This window comes from Camelus ferus, chromosome 16 (assembly GCF_009834535.1).
Source record: "Camelus ferus isolate YT-003-E chromosome 16, BCGSAC_Cfer_1.0, whole genome shotgun sequence".
Classification (NCBI taxonomy): domain Eukaryota; kingdom Metazoa; phylum Chordata; class Mammalia; order Artiodactyla; family Camelidae; genus Camelus; species Camelus ferus.
The window spans coordinates 35,779,428-35,792,437 of NC_045711.1; the positions used below are offsets into that span (position 1 = coordinate 35,779,428).

Below are 13,010 nucleotides of genomic sequence, written 5' to 3' on the forward strand. Positions count from 1 at the left end.
ATTTGTAATCTACATATAATTTTTGTATCTTGGTTTTAAAATTTTACATTACATAATAAATATTTCCCCTGTTGTTACAGTTTTTGTGCTTGTCATTCTCATGACTGCATTACATTGCATCAAGTGCTCTACCTTACTGTGTTTCTTTGTTGCTGGAAATTTCCATTGCTTCCTGTTTTGGTGATTACAATAATGTTTCAATGAAGAGCTGACTGTTTCCTAATGGTAGAGCTTCATAATTGGGATTACTGAATTAAAAGAGTTTGGCTATTTCATGTCTCTTGATTAACATTAGCAATTATTTTCCAAAGCTGTTGTGCATAATTATATTCAGCCTCCAGTAATGTATGAGAGAGCCTGTTTCACGACGCCTTGGCCAGTATTAGGTATAATATAGTTGAAGAATGAGGGCAAAAAAATGGCACTTCCTTGTTATTTTTAGTTGACATCATTTGTTACTTGTAAATATTGACTTGTAGTTCCTCTTTTGTGAAGTTTGTTTGTTCTTTTGCTCATTTATCTACTAGATTCTTAATATTTTTCTTAATATTTTTCATTAATTTGCATGAATGGTCTATTTAACTAAGGAGTTTTCCAGATGTGCAGATGTTTTAAATGTTTATGAAGTCAAATCTGCTTTTTCTTGATGACTTAAATTGCTCAGAAAATTGTTTCCAGTTCTAGAAGTGACTTTCTATTAGTATTTTAAATGTGTATGATCCTCCTATAATTAGTATCAGATATATTATGAGGGACTGGATTGATTTTCTCCTGGTATTGCTAATTAGAGGTAGACTTTACAACCCTTATTCCTCTTGGATCTTTCAGCTTGAGACCCCCCTCTAGAGGAGATGAGTGGAATCATCCCCAAAGAATTCTCACCTAGCCCTGTTGTAGCAGGTTCATAGTCCTAAATTTCTTCCTGTGTGGCTGCCATTAACGCCATCTCAGAAAGGCGTAGAGATGTAAAGGGCTTCTAGAGAGGTAGGACTTAACAGAGATGACAACTTTGGGTTTGGAAGTCTAGACTGCCTGGGTTCAAAACCTATCTTTGTCATTCACCAACTCTGACTTTGAGCAAGTTATTTAACCGCTCTGTACCTTGTTTTCTTATTTATAAAATGAGAATAATAGTATACATCACAGAGGGTAGTGTGATGATTAAATGAGCTAATAATAGGAAGCACAAGGAGTAACGTCTGGCACATAATAAACTCTTTTTGTGCTCTACTGCTGCTTGGAGAATGTGTGACGGTCAGTATCTGTAGTGCCTGAGAGATTGTGCGTGGTCAGCAGCAGCATACCATAGGTCATCAATTCAACAAATATTTGAACAACATCCTGACAACACTTTTGATTTCAGACTTGTCCTCTCCCGAGTTATGAGACAATTCATTACCCTTGTTATAAGTCACCCAGTTTGTGGTACTTTGTTATAGCAGCAAAACAAAATAGTAGGTATGCTAGGGAAAATAAAAGGAGGATGATGTGATAGAGAATAAGAGGGGGCAAGGGTGGGTGGAGTTCCTTCAACTAGGGGATTCAGGTGGGCTTCTGTCAACTACGAAACCGTCAAGTGTGTTAAGCAGACAAGAGACATGATCTTGCTGGTTTTTTAAAAAAACTGTTTACTGAAGTATAAAATACATAGAGAAAAGGACATAAATCATGAGTGTCCAGCTCAATGAATTTTCACAAATGAACACACCGGCATAACCAGCACTCAACTCCCCTCCCTCTTGCCACCATCCAGTTGCTACTCATCTCAAGGGTAAACAGTATCTTCTAACACTACAGATTAGTTCGACTGTTTTTGAATTTCATGTAAATGGACTCATACAGTATATACTTTTTGTTGTTGTTTCCTTTTTTTTTTTTGCTTTTTAAATTTAAATTTTGTTTTTGTTTTGGGGGGTAATTAGGTTTATTTAAATTTTTAAATGGAGATACTGGGGGCTGAACCCAGGACCTCGTGCATGCTAAGCGCATACTCTACCACTGAGCTGTCCTCCCCTAGTATGTACTCTTTTGTGTCTGATTTCTTTTACTCAGTATTATGTTTGTGAGATTCATCCATCTTGTTCATCCGTTCTCAATAATGTGCAGTATTCTTTTGGGTGAATAAATTTAGTAATGTATCCTACTGTTGAGAGACTTTTGGGTAATTTCCAGTTGGGGCTATTGTGGCTAGTACTATGAACGTTCTTGTTTATGTGTTTTGGTGAATATATTTATGTGTTTCTGTTAGGTATGTTCCTAGAGATGGGATTTCTGAGACATATATATTTATTCAGCTTTAGTAGATACTGCCATAACTATGGTTGCCATATTAGAAGGTAATTTTGGGTGCTGAGTAGAAAATAGATGTAGGGGAGGGTGGCAAGAGTGAAAATGGAGACCAAGTACGAGTCAATTGTAAGAGTCCTGGCAAAGGATTACAATGGCTTTGACTAGGAGAACAAGTGAGGAGACGGAGAAAAAAATACAAATACGGAGTTCATTATACAGATAAAGCTGACAGGACCTACTGATGGATTGGATGTGGGAGATGAGAGAAAGACTGGACTCAGGGTTGATGGTTAGGTGTTTGGTTTGAACAGCTAGGTAGACAGTTGTGTCAGTTACTGAGACGGGGAAGAGCAGTAAAGTAACAAGTGTGCGGGAGAATCAAAAGCTTTGGTTTGCTCCCATTAAGTTTGAGATGCCAATTAGCTATCTAAGTAGAGATGTCAAATACACAGTTGGTGCTCAGTGAAGCTGTCAGGACTGGAGATTAAAATTTAGGGCCATCAGCATACATATGGTATTTAAAGTCATGAATATGGGTAATACTTCTTAGGGAGAAGGAGCTAGCAGGGGAAATGAAGTCACCATAGAGGCTGGAGGAAAACTGGAAGAACAGCTTGCCCTCTGTGTTTTAAAATGGGGAATGGCTAACGTGTTGAGTACCACTTAGAGGTTCGAGTAAGATGAAGAGAGGTGACTACCGGTGTCATCAACATGGAAATCATAAGTAACCTAATAAGAAGTATCTAGTCAGGATGTAGGGTGAGAAAGCCATTTTGGAGTGAATTGGAGTAAATGGGAGATGAGGAAGTAGGTTAAGAGACAATAATATTGTTCAAGAATTCTTGCCATGAAGAGCACAGAAACTGAGAGATATTCAGAGAGGAACCTGAGTTCAAGAGAGGGTTTTTCTCAAGATGGAAGATATTTGTTATGTTTGGAAATCATTCAGCAAAGAAGGGTAAATGTATTCAAAATTTGTAGATACTGACAGGCATATGTAGAATAGATAAACAAGATTATACTGTATAGCACAGGGAAATATATGCAAGATCTTGTGGTGGCTCACAGGGAAAAAATGTGACAATCAATATATGTATGTTCATGTATAACTGAAAAATTGTGCTCTACACTGGAATTTGACACATTTTAAAATGACTATAACTCGATAAAAAATGTTAAAAAAAAAAAAGAAGAGTAAATGTAATATAGAAAAAAGAATGAAGAATCACTGGAGCACAGACCTTGAGAAAATGAAAGGGAATGGGATCCAACACACACAAGGAAGAGTTGGTTTTTGATGGGAACAGGAGTGTTTCCTTCAATGAAAGAGAAAAGGTAGAGTCTTTACAGGTTGGCAAATGAAGTTGTCATTTTCTTCTATTTTCCCAATCAAGAATGAGCCAAGACAATAAGTTGGGGGCTGGAGGGGAGGGATATTGGAGGTTTAGGAAGATGAGAACATATGACAGTCGTTTGGAGTGTGGGAGAGGAGCCTTGTCAGGAGCATGTAGTAGGATCACAGGCAGTGTTGTGCATCCATTTGAGTCTTGTGAACTTGAATTTAAAGTGAGACCAGTCATCAGTGATCACGTTTGATTCATAAGTACCCAGGAATGCATAGAGATTGTTAAATATAGTGGTGCCCTCAGCAGTTGTTCCCTGAATAAACAAATGAGTGGACATCACAGAATACATTTGAATAAGGGAGGAGGAAGGGAAATAAAAAAAGGAGTGTGTATGTCTTCTTACAACTTACTTGAAGAAGACGAAACTAAATTATTTGAGCACAAAGCCGTATTTCAACAACAAGCACAAACATACTACATTTTCAAGTTGAAGCTATTAATTCTGAAAGAAATGCAGGGAAATGACACACTTAAGATAGGATACAGTTAATATGGGAAAGCATTTCTGAACTTAAGTTCCAGATCAGAGTTCAAAAGTTACTAGGGATAAATGTTAACAGAAAGCTGAGGTAAATGGGGGAAAACTGTTAGATGTTAATAAGGAAGATGGGTAGTACAGGCTATGTTGTATGTGGCCTTTAATAAGTGGAAAAGGACTTTGAAAGTGGGAGGTTAACAATATAAACTAATTATATGGTTTAAGGAGTAACCTCCTCATGATATGTGCTAATAGGTAGCTTATCTGATCATGACTACTGTTTATCTAGTGCCTGCCTTGTGTCCAGGCACTGTGCTAGTTCTTTTACCTATATGTGATTTTCAGTATTCATAAGAACCATACAAAATTACATACTATTTATTAATAATAATTAAAATTCCATTTTACAGATGAGAGAATTGAGACTCAGCATTTTAGTAATTTTCCTAAGATATCCCAGTTAGTAAAGAGCTGAGGTGGGATCTAAAGCCAGGTTTCCCTGATTCTAACAGCCATAGTCAGCCACACTTCATTTAACTGTAGTATTCCCACCATCTCCCTTGTTCTTAACACAGAGATGTGCCCAGGATAAAATGTAAGTCAGATGACCTGCCTTTGCACTTAATTCAAATTATTTCCTAACAAGCTTCCCCACCCCACTCCCACCATGCCCCCACCCTCAGCTCACTAACTAGTCTTTCAAAGCCTCTTTCCTTCCCCAAGGCATTTGCCCGTGCTGCACCCATACCTTTGAAGGCTCTTCTCACTCTTCCCAAGGTAACCCCTTTACACCCTTTAGATTTTAGCATAATTGTCACTTCATCTGAGAGGCCTTTCTTGGCCGTTTTATCTAAAATAGACAGACCTCTGGTATTCTCTAGGTCGTTTTTTCCCTAACATTTGTCAATCTTTGCAATTATGTTGTCAATTTACTTTCTAGTCTCTTTCTCCAGTAGTAAGTCCCATGAGACCAGAGAACTTGAGTCGTGTTTACTTTTAACTTCCCAGAACTGTGCTGTTCAAAACAGGAGCCACTAGCCACATATGGTTACTAAGTACTGCAAATATGGCTCCTCTGAATTGAGATGCGCAAGTAAGTGCAAAATTCATAATGGATTTCGAAGACTTGGTGTGAGAAAATAATGTACAAGAGCTCATTAATATTTTTTATATTAATTACATGAAGAAATGATATTTGGATAAATTGCGTTAAATGATTAAAACTAATTTCACTTTTTAACGTGGATACCAGATTTTAACTTACGAAATGACTCATTATATTTCTAGCCTCTGGGACACTGTCCCAGAGCTTGGTCCATTTTATTGAGTGAAATTACAAATGTTAAGAGACAGACAGAATGAGTGAGTTAAGAGATGCAGCCTCTGCCAATGGATACAGCATTGTCCTGTAAGTCAGGAGTCTTGAGTTCTGGTCTTGGATTTACTGGAAACACTCACTGTGTGGCCTCGGACAAGCACTACCCGACTCAGGCATCAATTTGCCCATCCTATCAGGCAGTTGATCTCTGAGATCTCGAAGTGTATGAGAATAAGCGGCTAAGTGGCAGAGAAAGGTGGGGAAGCCTGGTACAATAGGACTTCTATTTGGCTTCGCTCAAGGAGTGGAGGCAGCAGGAATCACAGAGTAGGCGCCCGGAACCCAGCGCTGGGACCGCCGGCTTCTTCAGGCCGACGTCACTGGGGCGCGACGGCGTCGTTAGCCAGGTCCCCGCTCGAAGGGGCAGCGGCTCCGAACGTCCCTTCGGTGAAGGCGAGTGCCGGTATAACAGAGAAGCAAACAGTCCCTTGGAGGCTCACATCCCACCAAACTAACCTCCGCCGCTCTCCCTCTCACTTAAGCCTTATCTGGCACAGGAGCCGGGAGTTAAGAGCCAGACACCGAGCGTCAAAAGCCGAACCGCAGCCCTCAACGCGCCTGCGCAGGGTACGCGCTCATCCTCGCCGGAGTCCCGGCGATTGGCTGTGACGTAACTTCCGGCGTGAGCGGCGAAAGCCGGGAGGGCGAGCGAGAGAGAGCAAGCAGGCAGCAGGCAGCAGGTAGCGGGCGGTCGGACGGGCGGTACGAAGGGAGGGAGCGAGCGAGCAGCGAGTGAGCCAGCGAGGGCAGCCGCGTCCCGAGAGCAACCGAGATTCCTCCCGTCCTTCTGACCCCCTTCCCGGAGCCCACAGCGCCTCCGGTCTCCAGCGGAACGGACACGGCCCGGCCCGGCCATGGCCTCGTTGCTGAAGGTGGATCAGGAAGTGAAGCTCAAGGTAGCAGCACCGGTCCGGCCTTCCTTACCCCTCGCTTCTATTCCCGAGCTCTCTGATCGGTTGCCGACTCCCCGTGGCGTCTTTGTCTCCCTGGGTACACCAGCCTTGAGCTTCCGTTCAGCTCATCCCAGCCCCCAACTCCCGGAGACGGCATCGGGGGAGAGGATGACATGGGGGTGGCCTTCTGTACCGCGTCTGATGGTGGAGAGCCCAGGGGAGACTTCTGCGGACACGTGGTGGACTCAGTGCTTTAGACCAGCAACAGCTGGAAGTCCCCCAGCCCAGCAACGTCCCAGCCTCCGGACGCTGCTACTGCCCCTGCCCTTAGCGTAGGGCCTGCCTCGTATCTTAGGCCAGGTTTGGATGGAGGTTGACAACGTTTATGAGCTCACGCACTCCCCGCCCCCACATCTACCTGTCTTTTGTCTATGCTCAAATTCAGACAGCTTCAGACACAGGGAGGGAGGGAGGGAGGAAAGGAAGACAGGCGGGTGCTGCCCTCAAGCCCCGCTTGCCTCCCTCTCCTGAGATGGAGAAATGGATCCTAAAAAAAATTAAGTATTTGCAGTCTGGGGGCCTCTCTGCTTCTCATTACAATTACAAAGTAAGGGAAAGACAGCTGGATTTGGGGTTCCCCATCTTGCCCTTACTTCTGTTGCCAGGTACTGACTTGCACTTACTGAATTGTTTTCTTTGTTAATTTTAGGTTGATTCTTTCAGGGAGCGGATCACAAGTGAGGTGAGTGAAATAAACATAAAAATGAGCGTTGGTTAATACTTGGGAGTTCCCCAGAGAAGAAATACCTGTAGAGACAGACTTTCCCACAATTACTAATTCAGCTGTATTTACCCTCATCTTTAGGCAGAAGACTTGGTGGCAAATTTTTTCCCAAAGAAATTGTTAGAACTTGATAGTTTTTTGAAGGTGAGAGACCCTTTTCTTTTCCTCAAATTCCCCAATTTTTTTGGCCCTGATCTTTCTGTCAAATGGGACAAATCACGTGTTGATTGTATTTTGTTTTGTAATGTGAAGCACTTTCATTTCTTGCCCTTCAAATGAAATACTTCTTTGTTCCTCTTGAAAAGACTAATGTTTTTGGGGTGGGCGTCTCTCTTACAGGAACCAATCCTAAACATCCATGACCTAACTCAGATCCACTCAGACATGAATCTCCCAGTCCCTGACCCCATTCTTCTCACCAATAGCCATGATGGACTGGACGGTGTAAGTGTCCTCTATTTATCTTTGTGTTTTGAAGCAATAGGTCCTCTATTTCTTGGTCAGTTTGAACAGTTACAGAGGGAACAGTGGGATTTGGATCTGAGAATGAGGGTTCTTATAGACATTAGGACTCCGGTACACTCCCTTTAGACCCTGATTTTCATTTATAGAATGAGGTGAATATGTTAATACTACTCTGTTAGAATGAGTTTAAAATAGAACTGATACAGGTTCCCTCAGGTTATCTGGTCTGTCCACATGGCTCTAAGCAAGGCTTTTCTCACCTGTTTCAATGTCTTGAGTCTTGTTACGGGATGAACAGTTCTTGTTGTATAACTCCAGTGCCTATCTTTGTGTATCTTTAGCACTCAGTCTTCATCAGTTATATGTCCACATTCTGTTATAACATTGATTATACTTTTGTTTCATTGATAGAACTTGCATTTCTGGAAAGCAGAAACTGTCTTGTCTTTTCCTTGTTATCTCCAGCACCTAGCATTGTTCCTAGTAAAGAGCAGGTGCTGAACACATGTTTATTGATTGAATATTCTGTTTCTTTGCTAAACCAGCAGATTTGAATATAGTCCCTTAATTATCCTCACTCTGCATTGAATGGTTCATTTTTCCTATTGTTTATAATATCCTCCACTGCCTCTAATTGTTTAATGTGTTATATTTCTTGAAAGGTTGGTCTTCCCAACTAGAGTGTAAGTTGCTTTGTGGCAAGAACCTTTTGTTAAAGCCTTGTATGTGCTTAAGAAATAGTGCATAAGTTAATAAGACAACATATGGGGTCGAAGAACGGATTAGACTTGCTTGAAGGGTAACTTGTGATGGGGATGTCGATGCTGAGCAGGGTAATTCCTATTTGCGTCCTTAGCCCACTTACAAGAAGCGAAGGTTGGATGAATGCGAAGAGGCCTTCCAAGGTAAGAGCTATCCCCACTATCCCCCACCCTGACCTTTCCTGACTTGCAGCCCTGAGACACAGTATGGATCTTGTGTTCTCCTTGCCAGGAAGCAGGATCTAATTTTATTTCCCAGAGTTAGCATTCCCAAGTCCTCCAGTCATGGTCATTATTTAGCACTCTAAACCTAATTTTCCAATTAACGGAGGGTTTAACTTGTGTGGACTGCCAAGGGAGGGTGGTTGGCATTGGCTACACATCAGATTTTTCACAGAAGCCCCAGTTTCATGTCATTTTTTACTATTCAAAAATAGTTGGTACATTACCTCTGTAGATCATATTTTAATTTCCTTATTCTTCAGACAGACTTTTGGGATACTTCAGACACTCAAATGTTAATCTATATATTCTCCCTTTTTGATTGTTAGTGATTTATAGGTAGGGTTATGATAGATAAAAGGCAGAGGTCACAGCAACTCATAGGTCTGAGGAAGAGAGGTGGGGAGTGCTATATTCTGCTACCTGCCCCCCACCCCGAAATCATTTGACCTTCTTCACGTCCCCACAAGGAACTAAGGTGTTCGTGATGCCCAATGGGATGCTGAAAAGCAACCAGCAGCTGGTGGACATTATTGAGAAAGTGAAGCCTGAGATCCGACTGCTGATCGAGAAATGCAATACGGTAAGGCAGGGACTAGTGACCTATGGGTTGACTCCAGATAGCCTGCTTGAACTACAAAGAATGACAGATGTGGGGCTGGAGGCATGGAGTGGATGTGGAAGTTGGCAGGCTAAGTATTTTGGCTCCTGTACCCGTGGCATCTGGCCCTAGCAGCATGAATTGTATACTTCGTGGCTTCAGCAGAAAAGGCCATGGTCCTCATATATATATATATATTGGTCCCCTCATCCTCCAGGTCAAAATGTGGGTACAGCTCCTGATTCCTAGGATAGAAGATGGGAACAACTTTGGGGTGTCCATTCAGGTAATGTGCCTGCATTAGAAACTGTGGAAGGTTTGGGAGATAATCTCATCTCCCATGTTCTATTTTCCCTTTCTCTTTGGTCTGCTGTGCAATAACGTGAAAGTGACTTTTGACTTACTTGTTTTTTTCAGGAGGAGACAGTTGCAGAACTAAGAACTGTTGAGAGTGAAGCTGCATCTTATCTGGACCAGATTTCTAGGTAGGACTGTTGGGCCTGGCTCAGGAATTGGGGGCTGGTGAGGTGGTAAGCACTGCCAGGGGTCCCCTGCAGCTTCCTCCTCTTCTCTCTCCTTCCAGATATTATATTACAAGAGCCAAATTGGTTTCTAAAATAGCTAAATATCCCCATGTGGTAAGTAAGGGTTTTGTGGCCTGAGGGTGGAAGTGGTAGGGCAGGGAGGAGTGACTGTTCCTGGGAAGAGCTGTGTGGGGACAGTCAGAACACGGGGACGAGTCTTTTCTCTGCCCCTCCTCTCAGGAGGACTATCGCCGCACAGTGACAGAGATTGATGAGAAAGAATATATCAGCCTTCGGCTCATCATATCAGAGCTAAGGAATCAATATGTAAGTAACCTTGGTCCCTGCCTGCAGTTACTCTGGCTTCTCTTAGTTCTGGTAATCATTTTCTTGCCACTCTGTGGGTCGAGACAGAGTGTGGTGGTAAAATGAGCGGAACAAATTCTGCCCATCAACTGAGTGTTGAGAACTATGAGATCATTGAAGGTACCTAGGCGGGTATCTCCTTTCTTTCTACCTGGATGGGAGGGAGTGCAGTACAGTATAGGGGTGAAGGTGTGGGTGTCAGACTTAGGTTTAGAACCAACTCTACCTGTAATGTGGCTTTGGGCAAGTTTAATCTCAAACTTCAGTTTCTTCATCTCTAAAATGGAACTTAAGAGTAGCACAAAGATTGGTTTTTAAAAATGAGTGAGATAACATATGAGGGGACCCAGTGCAATTTTTTAATGTTAAGTGCTTAATAAATGTTAATTATTAGACACTTGGGTCTGGAAGATACCCAGGTGCACTCAGATTTGGGGTATAAGAGGCAGGAAGGCAGCCACCCTTAATTCAAGTTCAGGTGAATGAGATCAGGGTTATGTGGATAATTGCTTGGGGATTCATGGGGATGTCTCATTTCCCTAGCAAGGTAGGGGTAGAACAGATGTGTGATTCTCTGATCCTTCTTCTCCTAGGTCACTCTACATGACATGATCCTGAAAAATATTGAGAAGATCAAACGGCCCCGGAGCAGCAACGCAGAGACACTGTACTGAGGCCAGGGCCAGGGCCAGGGGACTCTGTGAGTCTGGCTCAAGACCGACATTGCCTTGGTTTGTTACATGACTATCGTGATGGGGAAACTGGCTGGAAATAGTAATCACACCTCTCTCTGTTTTTAGTTAGAGTCTAATGAAACTCTCATGTAGTTCTGTGACGTGTTTACCTCTTTTTTCAGGCCTCAGGAACTCCTCTATTTCCTCCCCTAACACCCCACGCCCCACCTGCCCTAATTTCTGGAAAACTCCAGGTTTGTGTGTGCAGGATGTTGGCACAAGAATACTTGTGTTTTCTCTCCCGCCTCCCTCCTGTGTCTTGGGCTTTGTGTTTTCTTCCTTTTGGTGATTAGTTGGTTAGAAGCTGAGGGAACTGGAGGGAAAGTACTAGATGTTTTGTAGGAACTGGAGCGGGGTTGGGGGGGACCAGCTCCTCTCTTCTTCATGAAAGTTTAGTGTCTCTTGCACTGTGGGACATTGGATCCTTCCTGCCACAGTTGCCCTGGTGGTCGCTTAGGGTTCCCCATCTACATACGTTCCACCTTGACCCTGATAATGACAAGAAACACCTTAGACCTTTGGCCAAGTCTCTAGCTCCTTCAGAAGTTTTTATAATGCATTTTCACATACACATATATGTGTCTAACACACACACACACACACACACACACACACATACACACACACACACACACACACACACACACACACCCCCATTCAGAAGGTGATAGTTGTCCTTGTCCTCAATCCACCAGAGCCTATTGTCTCCTAATATGGTAGCCTCTTGGTGCCCGAGACTGGGGAGTTGGAGGAGAGCTGAGAGATGAGAAGCACAGGGACTGGGGAAGCCTCCTTCCTCTGTGACTTGGGTCCTTTTGGGCGTTATTGCAAAGGCTGGTCCTCTGACTCTTGGTTGCCTCCTCCCAGGCCAGATGTAAATTGGGTTAGGGGTGTCTGCAGCTGTGAGGACCAGATGCCGCTGCTCCCAGTGGGCTTTCTCTTTCGGAGAAATGTCTCTTGTTTGTTGTTTATAGTATTGTGCTTCCAGGGAAAGCGGTCACTTGTGTGTGTATGTGTGTGTACACATCATGTCGTGTGTGTGTGGAAATCTTCTGGGCAAGTCAAAACCATAGAAGAGTTGCCTCCTATCTCTCAAATCTTCCAGAGATGTCACTTGTTACAGCGTTTTGGTTAACCTTCATCAATCCCCACTTTTTTATTCTACCACACACTACTGGAGAGTCGGTATCTGTGGTCAGCTTGCCAGTGACTCTCTCAGTGTATTACTTCTGACTTCTATTCTTCCCCTGTCTCTATCTTCCAGTCCCCAATCATATTTCCATCTGGACGCATCATTTTTACTCCCGGTGGTGTGCTGCAGAGAAGGAGTTAGGATGCTGTCTTGCCGTGAATAGTGCTCAGTAACAAGCCAAGTGCATATTAGTTGGGCAGTGCCCCTACCCACCCTCCAGACCCCTTCCAACTAAAACCCTTCCCTCCTTCCACCATGTGTTTCTCAGTTTCCCTTTTTGTTTGTTGGATTGTTCCACTGCCCCTCCTCCTCACCCTATCACCCTTGGATCATAATGTAAAATTCTTTGCCATGTCAAGAAATTATTAAAAATACAGGTACTTTGACCTCTTTCTAAAGCTGCAGACCCTGATGCGATGCTGTGGTGGCCAGGGACGTACCCGTACTCTTGTGTGCACATTGGGACACTCACCTCCACGTAGACCTCCTGCCACCCTACTGGGTGTCTTTATACCAGTTAAGCTGTCTCTTTTCTCTGGAATGATGGGAAGACTGAGGCTTCTTCCTACCAAGAGACAAGAGTGGGTCTTTCATTTGTGTTCAGTCTGAGTTATGTGAAAGCTCTTTCCAAACCTAAGCTGCCTTCTATTCTTAAAGATCCCAGCTCCTTCCTTCCTTCCCCTGTGCTACCCATGAACTGCCAGTAGAGGCTGCTCTTGTTCCATGTGGGGAATCATCTGATTTAAGGCACACCCTGCCCCATTCTTTACCTTATACTAATATTCCCCTCTGAGTAATGTCTTAAGTTTCTTGAGGAGATGCCAGGGACTTCTGGTTTTGGTTTTCAAATGACTTGGAGGGATGTCTAGGACCCTAGCTCCCTCTGAAATAAAGGTTCCTTAACTTCCACCTTGCCA

The 13,010-nt window shown here is 43.2% G+C and overlaps 1 protein-coding gene across 1 annotated transcript; it reads left to right on the forward strand.

Annotated features, from left to right (window-relative positions):
* Positions 1 to 5,955: 5,955 nt before the first annotated feature.
* PSME3 (proteasome activator subunit 3) lies at positions 5,956 to 13,002 on the forward strand. Its single transcript, XM_006175167.3, has 12 exons — positions 5,956 to 6,447; positions 7,154 to 7,186; positions 7,310 to 7,372; positions 7,568 to 7,672; positions 8,550 to 8,598; positions 9,147 to 9,259; positions 9,495 to 9,563; positions 9,695 to 9,762; positions 9,861 to 9,915; positions 10,042 to 10,128; positions 10,761 to 10,867; positions 12,166 to 13,002. Exons 1-11 carry the CDS (start codon positions 6,406 to 6,408, stop codon positions 10,839 to 10,841), a joined length of 765 nt encoding a protein of 254 aa, XP_006175229.1. The 5' UTR covers positions 5,956 to 6,405; the 3' UTR covers positions 10,842 to 10,867; positions 12,166 to 13,002.
* The last annotated feature ends 8 nt before the right edge of the window (positions 13,003 to 13,010 follow it).

Bases quoted from the DNA above. Each gene is read 5' to 3' on its own strand.
- PSME3 (XM_006175167.3), top strand. From the start codon at position 6,406: ATGGCCTCGTTGCTGAAGGTGGATCAGGAAGTGAAGCTCAAG. The intron at 6,448-7,153 runs GTAGCAGCACCG...TGTTAATTTTAG, and splicing joins ATCAGGAAGTGAAGCTCAAG to GTTGATTCTTTCAGGGAGCG. The intron at 9,260-9,494 runs GTAAGGCAGGGA...CTCATCCTCCAG, and splicing joins TGATCGAGAAATGCAATACG to GTCAAAATGTGGGTACAGCT.